The sequence below is a fragment of the Orcinus orca genome, chromosome 12 (genome assembly GCF_937001465.1).
Source record: "Orcinus orca chromosome 12, mOrcOrc1.1, whole genome shotgun sequence".
In the NCBI taxonomy this organism is placed as follows: Eukaryota; Metazoa; Chordata; class Mammalia; order Artiodactyla; family Delphinidae; genus Orcinus; species Orcinus orca.
Genome location: NC_064570.1, coordinates 49,140,185 through 49,158,506, shown reverse-complemented (window position 1 = coordinate 49,158,506; position 18,322 = coordinate 49,140,185). Strand labels below are relative to the sequence as shown.

General features: G+C 37.5%; 1 protein-coding gene and 1 pseudogene across 1 annotated transcript in view; both read right to left on the bottom strand.

Annotated features, from left to right (window-relative positions):
* Positions 1–18,322, bottom strand: part of AK9 (adenylate kinase 9) — a 122,645-nt gene that overhangs the window by 73,703 nt on the left and 30,620 nt on the right. The window contains exons 11-14 of the mRNA XM_033418675.2: positions 15,029–15,168; positions 14,768–14,948; positions 10,513–10,657; positions 86–169 (exon numbers count right to left, since the gene is read on the bottom strand). Of these exons, the coding sequence (XP_033274566.1) occupies positions 86–169; positions 10,513–10,657; positions 14,768–14,948; positions 15,029–15,168 (550 nt within the window). The remainder of the gene's footprint in view (positions 1–85; positions 170–10,512; positions 10,658–14,767; positions 14,949–15,028; positions 15,169–18,322) is intronic.
* On the bottom strand, positions 16,356–17,550 carry LOC105748960 (alpha-2-macroglobulin receptor-associated protein-like; annotated as a pseudogene).

The window sequence follows — 18,322 nt, the reverse complement described above, 5'->3', positions numbered from 1 at the left end:
TTACTCCTTCAAAATTCTAAAGGAACTATTTGTGATTTTTAGATCCACAGTCTAAGAGAACCAAATTACCCAAATGTTAATTTACCTTTTTTTGAATCCAGCATTAGATCTTGACTAGAGTCTTGTTGACTTCTTTGAAGTGTAGACATTTTACTTGTTTCTTTTTCATCTGTGAATAAAACTCTGTTAACACGTAAAGAACAGTATTTAAAGTGTAGGTGAATCCCAAAGAAGATTGTGGTATGGGTCCAGGGACCCAGGACTCATGTTCCCAATTTCTTAAAAAATTAAAATAACAACCATAATAATCAAATAGGTAAACATATCTATCAGCAGTAGAAAATAAAGATAATGACTTAACTTATGACAAAACCAAGAGTAATTTCAGTTTCATATAATGCCAGTGGATGTAAATTGAAAAAAAAAATCAAATTTTCCCTTCCTTAGGTAACTAACAGACTCTTGGCTCCAAGAGGTAAAGGCTGTGCTTATCTCAGACACAGGGGGGAGAAAGGGTGCCTTTTACCAGGGTACACTGGCAGTGTTGGCATCCCTCCAGCAGTGGGTAGAGGCACTGATGACTGCTTCTACCTTGGACAGCTTCCCCCAAAGAGGGAACAGATAATACAAGGGAGGGGCTCCCTTTGTGTATGTACTGGTGCTGGGAATTCCGCAGCAGCAGAGATGGGGTTCCCAGATGCCACTTGGCCAAAATTTTAATTTCTGGGTCTTCTGCTAAGTGTGTGTGTGCGCATGCATGCTGGGGGAGGAGGAGTGTCATATATAAGTTTCTGACAGTGCCCAGTTCAATTCCTACTCAGCTTGAAATAAACACAAGGCAAAGACATGTCTATCTGAATCAGGAGGAGAAACCAAATAGAAAAGATCAGCCCTACATTATATAACACAATAAATTATATATGCAATTAAAAATTAAATACAAAAAGGTCAGACCAATAAAAAAAAGAATATAAGTATATATATTAAATCTCTGGTTGAGAGGAAGACTTTTTAAGCCTGAAAGTAAATGGAAGAAATCAACAAAGGGGAAGTAATGATTTGACTATGAAAATGTGAAAAATTCCTCTACTTCAAAAACAGCAAGCTGATTTAAAAGACAAACCACCCAATTTGGAAAAAAAATATGAAAAATAAGTGAGTAATATAGAAAATGTATATAGGAACCATATAACTGATACAATTTAGAAAAATGGGCAAAAGACAAAAATGGTCACCTCAGAAAAGAAGAAATATAAATGGCTAACACAGTATTAAAATACTAAACTTCAGAAATAGTCAAATAAAAACTAAAATAATATTTAAAAAGAGAAAATACCGAGGAAACTATAACATGTAGTTTGTATATTCCTGACGGGAACATAATTTGGAACAACTTTATGCAAAGCAATTTGACTGTCTGTAGCTTCATACTCATCAAACTAGTGACTCCACTTATGTCAACATGCAGACAAAACTTCATGTAGAAAATTCATTGGAAAAAAATTTACTGGAGCATTATTTGTATTAGTAGCAAAAAAATAATTTAGTTTTCGATGTAATGAACTAGTTAAAACTATTACCTATAAATAGGGAAATTGTGCAGTAATTTTAAAGGAGGGTTAAAATATTTTCTAATGAAATTATATAATTAAATGTAACATTATAAATAAAAAATAAAGATAGTTTATATTGTATGCTCTTGATTATATAAATGGAAAAGTTTTATAAGGGTAAATAGCACTAAATGATAACATTTCATAGCTACAACTTTGGGTTTATGATGCTCTGATTCCAACCCATTAAAGGAAGCAGAGAGCTTTTAAGAAAATTTATTATTGTATGATAATAATTGTGTCACATCTGGAAACATACAAAAAAATCTGGGGGGCGTTCTAACTGTATTAGGCTTGCTGGGTTCTATTTTCTTCTTCATTCTGGTAAATCTATTTCTGTTCTATAGCTGCTCAGTTTAAATCTGTAAGAGAGAAGCTAACTCTTTTTCTCTTAAAGTGTCCAATTTGAGGGAGGGGGTGGGTAATTTTAAGCTTCAATATAAACATGATAAAATATGGAATAAATGGGAATAAGATCCACAAGCATGGCATTAGCAGCTCATTTTGTGACCGTCTTTATCATCTGACTTCATTTTGGCTTCTTCACTGTCCTCTAAAGAGCTTTCTCTTTGGGATTCAAGAGTGAACACTGCAGTGAAAGAATAATGTGCTTTATCAGCTAATCTGTTTATATTAGAAAAGATTTGGCTAATAATATTAGCAACATTTTCTTTATCATCTTCATCAAATGACAGATGCAACTCTTCTGAGCTTTTATATGCATCAGTTGGGAACTCAGTTTCCTTCCTTTCAAATTCTCTTTGAGGGTCTTTTGAAGTTGACTGGGCTGAAAGATAGTAATTGGCTGTGTTAGCAAAAGGTAGCTGGGGGTGGGTAGACAGCCTTGGGCGTGTGAGTTCTGACTCAGTGTGGCTTTGGTGAATCATTTGGTCTCCTTGTCTAAGCTTCTACTGGGCAAAATGAGGATAATTAAACTGAAAACATCACTGCAACATTAACTGAGATAATGGGTGTAAACAATGAACTTAGAAAAGGCTTGGCACACAGGAAGCCTGCTCCATATTAGCTGCCATCCTCTGTATTATTATATAATTTTCTGTCTTAAAAAACCTCAGTATTCTCCACTGACAAAATTTCTTAAAAATATATTGGAGTGTGTGATGAATTGGGAGATTGGGATTGACATATATACACTAATATGTATAAAATGGATAACTAATAAGAACCTGCTATATAAAAAAATAAAATAAAATTCAAAAATTCCAAATATATATATATATATAGGAGTAAAACCCCTAGCAAACAAATTCCAATTTTTTAAATGTTAAAAAGGGTTACCTTATTGTCAGATTTGGAATAATTAGTGAATTTGAAAAGAGATTTAGGTTTGTAGCATATAAGAGATATCATCTATTTCTATAGTCCAGTGAGAAAAGGCAATTTGTGGAAAGATGTAAAATCTGTGATATCATGCCACAATTTGATGTGAAAGGAATCACTACAGACTCCGAGAAACATTACAGAACACTGTTCATCCTCCAGAAGCCCTGCTTCCTCTCTCCATCCACGTTTCAGTTAAATGTTCCCTCTTCAAAGATGTCTTCCCTGGTTATCTTAACACTCCAGTGCCCCTACCCCAATCACCACCTGCCCGATTACTGTGTTATATATTTTTTCTATCTGTTTACTTTTTTCCCCTCTACCCCCCATTAAAATGTAACCACCTCAAGGACAGGAGCTTCAAGTGTCTTGTTCAGGGTCTAGAATCATGTCTAATACAAGAAGGTACTCAAGTGTTTTTGAATGAATTAAAGAATTCATTTTTGAATGAATTAACAAATGCATTTTATCCAGGCTCAAACAGATTGAGTAACAAGCCATCTTAGTAGTCTGGGTCAATACTTCTCAGGCTTTAGTTTGTGAGTTGTCCAAGAGTATTTATCTTTAATTTTGGTCTTAATTTTGAAGATAATATGATAAATACATAAATTCATTCTTTTTAACATCTTTATTGGAGTATAATTACTTTACAACGTTGTGTTAGTTGCTGCTCTATAAAAAAGTGAATCAGCTATACGTATACATATATCCCCATATCCCCTCCATCTTGTGTCTCCCTCTCACACTCCCTATCCCACCCCTCTAGGTGGACACAAAGCACCAAGCTGATCTCCCTGTGCCATGCAGCTGCTTCCCATTGGCTATCTATTTTACATTTGGTAGTGTATATATGTCCATGCCACTCTCTCACTTCGTCCCAGCTTACCCTTCCCCCTCCCCGTGTCCTCAAGTCCATTCTCTGCATCTGCGTCTTCATTCCTGTCCTGCCCCTAGCTTCATCAGAACCTTTTTTTAAGATTCCATATATATGTGTTAGCATACGGTATTTGTTTTTCTCTGACTTACTTCACTCTGTATGACAGACTCTAGGTCCATCCACCTCACTACAAATAACTCAATTTCATTTCTTTTTATGGCTGAGTAATATTCCATTGTATATATGTGCCACATCTTCTTTACCCATTCATCTGTCAATGGACACTTAGGGTGCTTCCATGTCCTGGCTATTGTAAATAGTGTTGCAATGAACATTTTGGAATATGACTCTTTTTTAATTATGGTTTTCTCAGGGTATATGCCCAGTAGTGGGATTCCTGGGTCATATGGCAGTTCTATTTGTAGTTTTTTAAGGAACCTCCATACTATTCTCCATAGTGGCTGTATCAATTTACATTCCTGCCAACAGTGCAAGAGGGTTCCCTTTCTCCACACCCTCTCCAGCATTTATTGTTTGTAGATTTTTTGATGATGGCCATTCTGACTGGTGTGGTGATACCTCATTGTGGTTTTGATTTGCATTTCTCTAATGATTAGTGATGTTGAGCATCCTTTAATGTGTTTGTTGGTAATCTGTATATCTTCTTTGGAGAAATGTCTATTTAGGTCTTCTGCCCATTTTTGGATTGGGTTGTTTGTTTTTTTGATATTGAGCTGCATGAGCTGGTTGTATATTTTGGAGATTAATCCTTTGTCAGTTGCTTCATTTGCAAATATTTCCTCCCATTCTGAGGGTTGTCTTTTCATCTTGTTTATGGTGTCCTTTGCTGTGCAAAAGCTTTGAAGTTTCATTAGGTCCCATTTGTTTATTTTTGTTTTTATTTCCATTTCTCTAGGAGGTGGGTCAAAAAGGATCTTGCTGTGATTTATGTCATAGAGTGTTCTGCCTATGTTTTCTTCTAAGAGTTTGATAGTATCTGGCCTTACATTTAGGTCTTTAATCCATTTTCAGTTTATTTTTGTGTATGGTGTTAGAAAGTGTTCTATTTTCATTCTTTTACATATAGCTGTCCAGTTTTCCCAGCACCACTTATTGAAGAAGCTGTCTTTTCTCCATTGTATGTTCTTGCCTCCTTTATCAAAGATAAGGTGACCATATGAGCATGGGTTCATCTCTAGGCTTTCTGTTCTGTTCCATTGATCTATATTTCTGTTTTAGTGCCAGTACCGTACTGTCTTGATTACTGTAGCTTTGTAGTAGAGTCTGAAGTCAGGGAGTCTGATTCCTCCAGTTCCGTTTTTCTTTCTCAAGATTGCTTTGGTTATTTGGGGTCTTTTGTGTTTCCATACAAATTGTGAAATTTTTTGTTCTAGTTTTGTGAAAAATGCCATTGGTAGTTTCATAGGGATTGCATTGAATATGTAGATGGCTTTGGGTAGTAGAGTCATTTTCACAATGTTGATTCTTCCAATCCAGGAACATGGTATATCTCTCCATCTGTTTGTATTTCTTTCATCAGTGTCTTATAGTTTTCTGCATACAGGTCTTTTGTCTCTTTGGGTAGGTTTATTTCTAGGTATTTTACTCTTTTTGTTGCAATGGTAAAGGGGAGTGTTTCCTTAATTTCTCTTTCAGGATTTTCGTCATTAGTGTATAGTAATGCAAGAGATTCCTGTGCATTAATTTTGTATCCTGCTACTTTACCAGATTCATTGATTAGCTCTAGTAGTTTTCTGGTAGCATTTTTAGGATTCTCTATGCATAGTACCATGTCATCTGCAAACAGTAACAGGTTTACTTCTTCTCTGATTTGGATTCCTTTTATTTTTTTTATTCTCTGATTGCTGTGGCTAAAACTTCCAGAACTATGTTGAATAACAGTGGTGAGAGTGGGCACCCTTGTCTTGCTCCTGATCTTAGAGGAAATGCTTTCAGTTTTTCACCACTGAGAACGATGTTGGCTGTGGGTTTGTCATATATTGCCTTTATTATGGTGAGGTAGGTTCCCTCTATGCCTACTTTCTGGAGGGTTTTTAAAATAAATGGGTGTTGATTTTCATCGAAAGCTTTTTCTGCAACTATTGAGATGATCATATGGTTTTTATCCTTCAATTTGTTAATATGGTGTATCACATTGATTGATTTGTGTATATTGAAGAATCCTTGCATTCCTGGGATAAATCCCACTTGATCGTGGTTTATGATCCTTTGAATGTGCTGTTGGATTCTGTTTGCTAGTATTTTGTTGAGGATTTTTGCATCTATCTTCATTAGTGATATTGGCCTGTAGTTTCTTTTTTTGTGACATCTTTGTCTGGTTTCTGTATCAGGGTGATGGTGGCCTTGTAGAATGAGTTTGGGAGTGTTCCTCCCCCTGTTATATTTTGGAAGAGTTTGAGATGGATAGGTGTTAGCTCTTCTCTAAATGTTTGATGGAATTCGCCTGTGAAGCCATCTGGTCCTGGGCTTTTGTTTGTTGGAAGATTTTTAATCACAGTCTCAATTTCAGTGCTTGTGATTGGTCTGTTCGTATTTTCTATTTCTTCCTGGTTCAGTCTCAGAACGTTGTGCTTTTCTAAGAATGTATCCATTTCTTCCAGGTTGTCCATTTTATTGGCATATAGTAGTAATCTCTCATGATCCTTTGTATTTCTGCACTGTCAGTTGTTACTACTCCTTTTTCATTTCTAATTCTGTTGATTTGAGTCTTCTCCCTTTTTTTCTTGATGAGTCTGGCTAATAGTTAATCAACTTTGTTTATCTTCTCAAAGAACCATAGTTTTATTGGTCTTTGCTATTGTTTCCTTCATTTCTTTTTCATTTATTTCTGATCTGATCTTTATGATTTCTTTCCTTATGCTAACTTTGGAGAGTTTTTTTGTTCTTCTTTCTCTAATTGCTTTAGGTGCAAGGTTAGGTTGTTTATTTGAGATGTTTCTTGTTTCTTAAGGTAGGATTGTATTGCTATAAACTTCCCTCTTAGAACTGCTTTTGCTGCATCCCATAGGTTTCGGGTTGTCGTGTTTTCATTGTCATTTGTTTCTAGGCATTTTCTGATTTCCTCTTTGATTTCTTCAGTGATCTCTTGGTTATTTAGTAGCATATTGTTTAACCTCCATGTGTTTGTATTTTTACAGTTTTTTTCCTGTAATTGATATCTAGTGCTAACAGCCATAAAAGGGGAAATAGACAGTAACACAATAATAGTAGGGGACTTTAACACCCCACTTTCACCAATGAACTGATCATACAAAATGAAAATAAATAAGGACATACAAGCTTTAAATGACACATTAGACTAGATGGACTTAATTGATATTTATAGGACATTCCATCCAAAAACAACATAATACACTTTCTTCTCAAGTGCTCATGGAAGATTCTACAGGATAGATCATATCTTAGGTCACAAATCCAGCCTTGCTAAATTTAAGGAAATTGAAATCGTATAATAAATTCATTCTTTATCATCTAGATGATCATTTGGATGGTATGTTATTTCAACGCTGGTCTTTTTGATGTTGTTTTTTATAATCTCTCCGGCACCTGGTTGGCCTCTCTTACTTGTTTATAGGCTAATAATAAAGAAGAGAGGCAGATTTATTAGGCAAAAGATGTGTTTTTGCCTAGCAAAAGCTCAATACTGCCATGTAAGAAGTAATTTCCTTGATATTTAAATAGTTTCAAGCATAGAAAGTGATGGCAAGCTTCCCAGTTTATATAAAGTTAGTGAAACTCTGATAGCAAATTCTGACAAATAGAGCATGTACACACACACACACACACACACACACACACACACACACAAACTATAAATGAATCACACTTCTGAGTATAAAAAAAATTCTAGATTAACAGCTAAAAGAAATTCAGAAAATCAGAAATACCAGAATGGCTTAGTGTTGGAAAATATATTAGTATAATTGATCAAATCAGTAGGTCTACGGATTAGAAATTTTATGATCATCTTGATAGATTCTGAGAAGGCATGTGATAATGTCCAACATCCATTCTGGATAAAAATATTTGATAACGTTATGAATAAACATTGACGAGATCCCTTTACTGAGGCCCACTATCACTTCCACCATTTAACATCATTCTAGAACTGCTAGCCTACATAATTATTCAAGAAAGGAAATAAGCATAAATATTGGGAAAAAAGGAGTTGAAACTATGCTTCTTTTCAAACGATAAGATTGGCTATCTGCAAAACTCAAGAGACTCAACTAAAAATCTATCAAAACTAGGAAGTAAGTTTAGTAAGGTGGCTTGTTACAAAGAAACATAAAAATCAAACAGCTTTCCAACATACAGGTAATAACTACTTGGAAAACGTAATAGAAAAATAATCCCATTTAATAGTAACAAAATGACAAAATTTCTAGAAATAAACTTATTAAGAAAAGTATTGACAATACATGAAGAAAGTTATAAAATGTTAAGGAAGGATAGAAGTATTAGGCCAATAAATGGAGATTTAATCTGTCTGCATGAGAAGATTTAATAGTAAAGATGTGAATCCTCATCAGTTTATTGTAGAATGTTAACACAATCCTCCCACTAGGATTTGCTGTAAAACTTGACAAAATTCTCCAAGCATCCCAAAGCCTAGTACAGCTCCTGGCACCCAGTATGTACTCATTTTATGGATAAATGAAAGAATACCCAGGAATAATTTTAAAACAGAATGTTTTGAGGAGGAACTTGCATTACTGGATTTAAAATGCATCATAAGATTTTAATAATATTTTGCATTAAAGGTTGTAATATAAAGATCAAATCACAGAAAGTTCAGAAGTTTACACACACACAAACTTAAGATAAAGTTGCCCTTTCAAACATCCAGTAGAATTATGGATAATTTAATAAGTGTTATTTGTAAAATGCCTCACCATTTAGAAAAAATGAATTTAGATCTCTAGCACAAAATTTATGACAATAATTACATATTAATTAGAAAGAAGCATTATTTTAAAATGAGATAATGCAATTTTGTATATGCCATAGGACCATAATTAATCATTACAAATATGAATAGAAGAGAGAAGGGTGAAGCATGCATCACATTCTTATCAGTGAATATCTCTGGGGAGTAAGTATGAGTGACTTTTTCTTCCATGTGCTTTTTCCAGTTTTCTGTGATCACTTGAGAGACACAGGAGATAAGAATACAGACACTGATTTGAATCCTCATCACTTGCTGCCTGTGGTCAAATCATATAACTCCTCTGAGCCTTAATTTCTTCATCCACTAAAAATAGAGATATAAATACCTACCTTATCCATATGGTTATTGAGGTTATAATTTTATAACTTCATTTTTAAGGTGCAAACAAAGCTTGTCCACTTGCTACTTGACTTATGTTACCTGCCTGGCCCCTCTTGGCAACTGGGTTTGCCACCCTAGTCTAGACATAAATATTTAAGAAATCCTTCTGCTAACACTTCAAACAACAGCAACAACCTACTTCACAGGTCTATTATGAGGATCAAATACGAAAATACATGTAATGCATTTAGCATAGCCTCAACATATAGTAAATGCTCAATTAATTTAGCTATTATTTCTTTCGTAATGAGGAAAATTTTATTAGGAAAAGAATATTTGAAATTGAGGCAATGATGGTTATAGTAGGATGATTATATAGTAGGATGGTTATAGTATGACAGTATACTGCCACAGCTTCTGGGAAATCCAAACAGTGGTGGTTAAATCTAGTCTAAAATTGCTGGAGCTAATCTCAAATTTTGGATCCAGATCTTTGAATGTGAGGAAGATCCCACAAAATGTACAGGAAGTGCTGCACTGAGAGTATTCCATTAAGAAGAGATGTTTAGATTAAACTACTTTCATGTGTTCTAAATGGTAGATATAAATTCTACCAAAACCAATCAATAAATTTTCAAAAGTAGCCAAGAAATGAAAACTCTCATTTTTCCTGGAGAAAACTAGAAACTCGCCCTCCCCCCAACCCCAGACCAAAACTCTGTGTCTATTTTAAAATAATATGATAAGCAGTGAGACTCAGGAAGAGGAAGAATGGTCAAGAGAAAGAACTCTGGGACTTTGGAAACGAGGGTTCAAGTCTCAGCTATGCCACCAGCTGGGTGAATATATCAGGAAGCCATTTAACCTACTGTGCCTCTGTTTCCTCATCTGTAAAGTTATGTAATTGTGTTAATGGATCACCAAGTCTTTTTCCGGTTTCACTGTTTTATAACTTTTGGATTTGAAATTAATATTCCCCAAATAGAAATATTTAATTACAATCAAGGCTGATACACAGCCTAAAACAACAGCAACAACAGCAACAACACAAACTCTACGAGTCAGGTGAAGTGTTGTCATCACAACTGGTATAAATAAAGGTGCAAATTCTGCTCAGTCTCTGCCCAGCAAGCAGATCTGTTAAAGTAAAGAAATCTGAATTTGGAAACTCTGATTCCTTTCCTTAGTCGTCCAGAACTTAAATCTTTTTCTCTGTGTAAGATTCAGGTTTATGTATATTCATTTCTTCAACCACTTATTAAGAGGCTGCAATGCAGTGTGCAAGGTGCCAGGGATATCAAGACAAGCAAACCAAGTTCTTGCCTTCAGGTAGTCAAGCTTAACTGTTGACCTAAGCTTAAAACACACATTTTAAACAGATAGTTCACCTTGTTTTTTAGCTTGTAGTTCTGAGAGAAGCCGCTCTTTCACAGCTTTAATGGCTGCTTCAGTGGCCTCAGCTATAGTATTTCTGGTTAGCGTTTCGAGGGCTTTATCAAAACGTGGTTGGACAAGTTTATCGTAGTCAACTACCTGCAAAGAATATTTGAGAAAACCAACATAAGCACAAGTTACTCTGAATATTAAGCACACTGTTCATCTACATCTATTTCTATAGCTATACCTATCCATCTCAAAAATCTTAATGCTGCTGGAGGTATGTTATTCTCAGAATTCAGTGATTTTTGAGTACTTGCTTTCACAGAAATTCAATATATATATAAATATATATTTATATTTGTATGATCATGTAATATACATTCAAATTACATGTATATTTTTAAAATCAACATTTTATGGATAATCTACATATAATTAAAGGCACCCATTTTAAGTACAGAGTTTGATGAGTTTTTACAAATATATACATGACGACCACAATCAAAATATAGAACATTTATATCACCCCAAAAAGTTCCCTCTCATCCCCCTTTATAGTCAGTTCCTGGCACCTGGCAACCACTTTGTTTTCTGTCACTATAAATTAGTTTTGCCTTTTCTAGAATTTCATATAAATAGAACCATACAGTGTATAATCTTTTCCAAGCTTTCCTACCTTAGCATAATGTTTTTGAGATTCATCAGTGTAACTGTATATCTCAGTAATCTATTCCTTTTTGTTTTTGAGTAGTATCATTGTATGAATATACCATAGTTTTTAATCCATTCATCATGGACATTTGGGTTGTTTCCAGTTTTGGCAATTTAAAAGTACCAATGAACATTTGTGAGAAAGTCTTTTTGTGGACATTACGTTTTCACATCTCTTGGATAAATGCTGAGGAGTAGAATTACTGGGTCATACGATTAAGTGTATGTTTGACTTTATAATAAATAAAGCACTAAACTGTTTCCAGAGTGGTTAAAGCTATTTTAAAGTCCTAGCAGCAAAGTATGAAAATTGAAGTTATTCCACCTCATCACCAACACTTGGTTTTGTGAATCTTTCACATTTTAGCCACCCTAGTTGGTGTGAAGTCTCATTGCAGTTTAAATTTACATTTCCCTAATCACTGACAATTTTGAGCTTCTTTTTATTCACTTACCCACATGTTTTTAAGCATATGTTCAACTTTTGCCTAGTTAAAAAATTAGGTTAGAATTCTACATATATTTTGAATATAAGTCCTTTGTTAGGTAGATTATATACTTAATACTGAATGTTGGGCTGTTAGATTTATATATGCCTTTTAAGTTTAAATAATATTTCCATACTTCTAGATTCAATTTTGCTTTTCCTTCAATATGCTTATATTACTTTATTCCATCAACAAAAATACATCCACACCATCATTTTTAATGGATGAACAGTACTGTATTAGATGAATATATTACAACTTAATATTTAACTAAAATACCAATTATATTTAGATATACATGATTTTGTTATTATAAACTAGGTTATGAAGAACATAGTTATGTATATGTCTTTGATAGTTTCTTCAGGAAAAACATATAGTTCAAAGGATATGTATAGATTTTAGGCTTTTATATGTATTTCCAACTGCTATCCCTAATGATTATACCCTAACCAGCAATGTATGAGAAATGTACTTTCCCAATCCTAGCCACACATCAATACTGGTTGTTAATATGATTTTTCAACAGTGAGATTGACATGACATATATCTGTTTTTTTTGGCCTCTCCCTGGTTATCAAGGTGATACTCCTTTTCTCATGTGTAATGGCTATTTGGATCAACTATTTTGTGAACTGCCTGTTTGCTATCATTTTCCATTGGGGCTTTTACATATTGATTTGTAAAACCTCTTTACATTTTAAAATTATAATTCTTTTGTCTGACACATACTGTGATGGTCTTAAAACATGTCCACAAATGCTTTAATATTCCTTTCTTCAGAAGGTGAAGCCTAATTCCCCTCTTCTTTAGTGTAAGCAGGACTCAATGACTTACTTTAAATGAATACAGTATGGTGCATTTTTCATTTAAAAAGGGAAACGGGGGCTTCCCTGGTGGCGCAGTGGTTGAGAGTCTGCCTGCCGATGCAGGGGACACGGGTTCGTGCCCCGGTCCGGGAAGATCCCACATGCTGCGGGGCAGCTAGGCCCGTGAGCCATGGCCGCTGAGCCTGCGCATCTGGAGCCTGTGCTCTGCAACGGGAGAGGCCACAACAGTGAGAGGCCCGCGTACCGCAAAAAAATAAATAAATAAATAAAAATAAAAAGGGAAATGGCAAACCACAGAGTGGTAGAAAATATTCATAATGTTTATTAGAAAATATTCATAATGTTTATGATAAAAAAATCTGTACACAGACAACATAAGGAACTCCTACCAATAATATGCAAAAAAGTTAAAAATGGGCAAGAGGCTTGAACAAAGTGAACAAACACTTCAAAAAGTGAATATCTGAATAACATATGAAAAAATGTTGAACCTCATTAGTCACCAGGGAAATGCAAATTAAAACCTCAGTGAGATATACCCACTAGCATGGCTAAAATTAGAAAGACTGACCATAACAAAAGTTGGCAGGAATGTGGAACTCTCATACACTGCTGGTAGGATAGTAAATTAGTAGAACTGGTCTTGAAAACAGTTTGGCATTTTCTACACAAGTTGACTATGTATGTATACCTTATGTCCCAGAAATTTTACTCCTAGATATACCTTCAAACTATATAAAGATATGCATGTATACACCAAGAAACAGGTACAAGACTGTTTATAGCAATGTTATTCACAATTCCCCGAACTGAATCAACCTAAGTTTTATTGACACTCAAATGGATAATAAATCATAATATAATTCAATCAATAGAATACAATAAAACAATAAAAATAAGCTATAGCTATAACATGCATAAATATCACAATTATAATGTTAAGTGAAAGAAGCTAGACACAAAAAACATAAACTGTTTTAAGTCCATAAAGTTAAAAAAATATGCAAAGCTAATCTATGGTATTTGAATGTGTGCTTACATGGTAAAACCATAAAAGAAAAGTACAGAAGTGAGTATCATAAAGTTCAGGGCGGTGGTTACCTTTGTGGAAGGAGTAAGAGGACTGATATTAGAAAGAGGCATAAGGCGGCTTCTGGGGTTCCGTGTCTGACCTAGGTGGTGGTTACATGGGGGTTTGTTTTGTGATATTTCAATGAGCTTCACTTTTCTGTACGTTTGTCATATTTTACAATAAAAAAGTGAAAAGCAAGTAGGAAATGTTACCCCTGTGTTTAAAAGAATTTAATAGCATTTGGAATAAAGTCAAACTCCTTCCCAGGGCCTGCACTGTCTGACTGCATCTTCAGCCATCTCCACCTTGTGCTGTTCCTCCTTTCACACTACATGCTCCAGCCACACTGGCCTTCATATAATTCCTCTACATTCCAATCCCTCATCAAATCCTTTGGCTCTATCTTCAAATTATATCCCAAATCTGCCCACTTCTTACCACCTCTACTGCTATCACTCTGGTCTAAGCTAAAAGTAATTTCTCTTCACTTACCGAGGGTGGAGAATAAGATCACTGAGGGGAGAGGTCAAGGAACTGTCAGGTCAATGTGTTGGGAGGGTCATCTTTGTAGATAGTGAAATCACCAAGAATGATGACAGGAATGAGTGTGTGGAGGAAGGGTCGGTGGGCCAGGAGGGGTGTAACCCAGGGAACAGGAGATGAGTGAAACCAAGAAAGGTAATGGGTGGCACAGTCTGCATGACATAGCAGTCAAATCTGGGGACTTTCGGGAGTGGCTATGGTCTGGAAGCTGCACTAAAGCATTGAGGAAGATGCCTTCCCCACTCCAAGCCCAGTGGAACAATTACCCAGTTGACAGTATAAAATTAAGAAAGCCAAGCACAGGGAATTCCCTGGCGGTCCAGCAGTTAGGACTCCGTGCTTTCACTGCTGAGGGCTCAGGTTCAATCCCTGGTCAGGGAACTAAGATCCCACAAGCTACGCTGCGCGGCTAAAAAGAAATTTTTAACTTAAAAAAAAACAGAAGAAAGAAACACCTATCAAGCTGCATCAGAAGAATGATTTATTAAAGCTGGAGTTTGGGGGGGGTTAAAAAAAAAAAAGAAAACTGAGTACAAATCCTAAAAGTCCTAAAATCCCACAAAGTATAATCAAGTATAGATAGGTAGAAAGCTAGTTAGGTAGCTAGCTAAGTAGTTACCTTTCCTTTGTAATGTTTTGCAAGCAGATTGCTAAGTGTTGTTTTCCCTGAAGACTGAGGTCCAAATATGAACACTTTAAATGGTGGTGCTGGCATAGGTGGAAGAAGATAGGGACGTGGGTTCAATAAAAATGTTTTTAATGCTTCTTCTGATGAAAGCCAGTATATTTTACCTAGAAAACTTAAAAAATGACATTATCATAAACAACTGAAAAGAGGTATGGGCAAGTTTTTAAATTAAATTCTGAAAATCTTACTTACCTCACAGAAAACTCTGGCAATCCTTGAAAAATTTTACCTTCTTTTAAAGTCACCGGACATGTATGTCCCCATCTGCTTCTCTGCCATCTGTATCTCGGTGCAATAAGTTTACAAGCTGCAAGAGTACGGAACAGCTCATCCTGTTAATAGCAAACAACATTAAAAATGTGGGCATAAGTTTGGCTGAAATTCACATTATTATTTCATTTCTTCTTTGATCATGTTCTACTATTTAAGAAATAATTCATAAAGGAAATTTTGGTTTTTTCCTCAATTGCAACCATTCTGTACTTGTCCAAAATTTAATAAGAAAATAGTTTTCATTTCTGTTTTAAGACCTTGTTTAAATTTTACTGAGCATTTTCTCTTGTAGGGTAGAATGAGCATAAGGTGGATAGAGCATTTTCTATTATCTGTTTCAGGAAACAGATTCTGAAAAATTCTTATTGAAAAGGTTTGAAAACATACCAGAATCTTAGCTAATTTACATAAGTTTTAAAATAGGAAGATGTTACATGCAGATTTGCATTGACTTAGCTGTTTCATTCTTCTTAAATGTAAAGTCTCCCTCAGCAATTCTCCGTTCGTCACCTGCAGAGTAGCTAAGAACCACTTCTCTACCGACTGCAGACTGCTGAGAGGGTCACTGTCCTAGCGCTACCTTGGCAGGGACAAGAGAACTGGAGGGAAACGACATGGTAGGCAACTGCAAGGGGGACAGGTCCAGGCTGGCTCCCTCCCACCTTCAGATGTGGATCTCACATGTATTGCTGGTTCCAGAGCTGACTGTGGAGGACAGATGAGAATGGAAGCTCTGGTCTTGCCTGCACTGCTGCAGTATATGAGAGCAAAGAGGCATGCTGGTTGAGGGGATGTTGCATGGATGTCCCCACCTGAAGGCTGGAAGAAGCTAGATGGGAAGGAAACTGTCAATGCTTAGGGGAGCTGAATGACACTGAGAACCTTGTCGGTGGGGCACATTTGGCTACCACCCTTCTCCATGAGTCCACAGACAATGAGCTAGGGACTGAAATGTACCCAGTTAAGTCAGGAAGCAGGCACTTTTTCCTTATCATCCCTATTTCCTGTCCAAACTTGAAGAAAGTGTGTGAATAGCAGACCATGCTCCTCTCTCAACTTTGAGCCCCCGAGGCTACATATCTAGCGGGGGCTGAGGGGCGATGAAAAGATGAGCTTTCAAATGAGTTTGATATCACAGCCGTAAAAATGATCATGACTGTCTCTGGTTAAAGGCAGACTGAACACATACATTTGTGTTTGCTTTTTTCCTAAAACCTTGCAAAAATGACAGCAGAGGAATGAAAAAAGAAATGAACTCACGAGGACACGGAGACTGGGAGAAGAGACCAGAGGAGCTGACAGCTAAGCAGCCGCAGCTATACGCTTTTGTCAACTAGAAAGCGGAAGTATGTAGCAGCCGCAGCTACACACTTTTGTGTGTAGCTCCCTAGGCCCTCAGAGCTCATTGTGGTGAGCCCTGGAGACCCGCTGGACAGATCTTGTCAATATTTCTTTACCTTGTAGCCTAGCTCCTTGGTCTTCTCCTCCAACAAGGCGTATCTCTCTGTTCCGTGCCTGCTGCGCTCCCGGTGGCCAACCACGTGCTTGTTCGTGATGAGAAATTTCCAGCTGCTTCTGATAGTGGTTATGCTTTTCGATTTTGGTGTCAAAGTGCTTGAGCTCTTACCAAAAGGATTCCAGTTCCTTCTCTGTGAAGTTGGCTGACTTGGCCGGGTCCCACAGATCCATCACCTGGGGCTCGTCGAACTCTGCCTTGGCGCCGCAGCCCCGGTGGCCGACTTTCTGCAGGTGGTCGAAGTCCTGGCTTATGTCCCGCAGTCTGTCCTTCACTCGGCATGTCTGCTCTGCAGCACGTTCTCCTGGCTGTGGGTCATGTCGGCGGGACTGACGACGTTTTCCTTAATTTCTTCTGTCCTGCTCAGGGTCTCCTGAAGGTCCTTATTCTCCTGGACCTTCTCCCTGTGATGCTGAAACTCCCACCACGACTGGTCCAGTTCTTCATTGAAAAACCTCCCGAAGGTCTTCGCCTTGTGCCACAGCTTCTCCAGCCGGGGGTCCTCCAGGCTGTGGTCCTCGGTGCCGGGGCTGAGGACGTTGCTGCTCACTGCCGGCCTGGGCGTCGTTTCTCCCGTCCCGACCAAACTTGGCCAGGATAACGTTCAGACTGCTGCTAAGTTTTGCTTCTTTCTCTCCATCTTCATCTAAGCCTTCAGCCTTCAATCTCTTCCTCTTGAATTCGTCCCTTTCGCGTATGTATCTTGAAGTTCAAGCTTGTATCTTGATCAGCATGGAGCTCGCACAATTTCACGGGAGAAAGATTAAGCCGCTGGGCCTTCCCCCACAGCTGATTCTGCTTCTCCTGGCGGAACTACCCCCGACCCGGGCTCGCGCTCCGAGGGCTGCGCGGGCTCATTCTTATCCCGCGAGAACTTGCCGCTGTCGCCGGCGGCCCGCCAGGCCCGGGCGGCGGCGGCGGCGGCGGCGGCGGCGGCGGCGGCGGCGGCGGCGGCGGCGGCGGCGGCGGCGGCGGCGGCGGCGGCGGCGGCGGCGGCGGCGGCGGCGGCGGCGGCGGCAGTTGCCGGAGCTCGCGCAGCGCAGCTCGGACCCTCCGCGATGCCGTCTTCCTCTTCTGGAAGCCGAGACCCCGGCAATTGCGGGTCGGAAAAGCCCCCAGGTTTTCTGAATACTTTAAATTTTCCCTTCAGTTATGACCTAGAAGTGACTCAGTACCTCAGTACAGAGCTTCTGTGTGCATCAGGCCCACTTTCCTCCTCTTCAGCACCAGTTCGTGTTACATATTCCAGCTATATTCAGCCATTAAGATCTAGGGATTACACAGTACAGGATAACAAAATGACCTCTTCCCTTAAATTTATTTCCACAATTTATTTGAATTATAATATCTATGATTCTGGTATTAGTTTTTTTATTTCTATTTTTATAGGTGAATCTAAACTTCCCAGAATAGATCATATCCTCCACTTAAAAGTCCTGGTAGCCCTTTTAGCACTTGGCAATTATAATTTGATCACCATCACATCCACAATACATCAGGGCCAGGAACACAGTAGTTATTTTTAAAATTGGTTGAATGATTGGGGAAACGAATGAGTATAGAGTTGAGGGCTTTTATGTCTTTGCTTTCTTTGGTGCTGCAAAATTTTGAAACTGAACTTGGGTTTCTTTATTTCTTATTATTCCTGTGGTTGATTGTTCTGATTTTATTGTCTGTCTTTGTTTCAAAACTTTTGT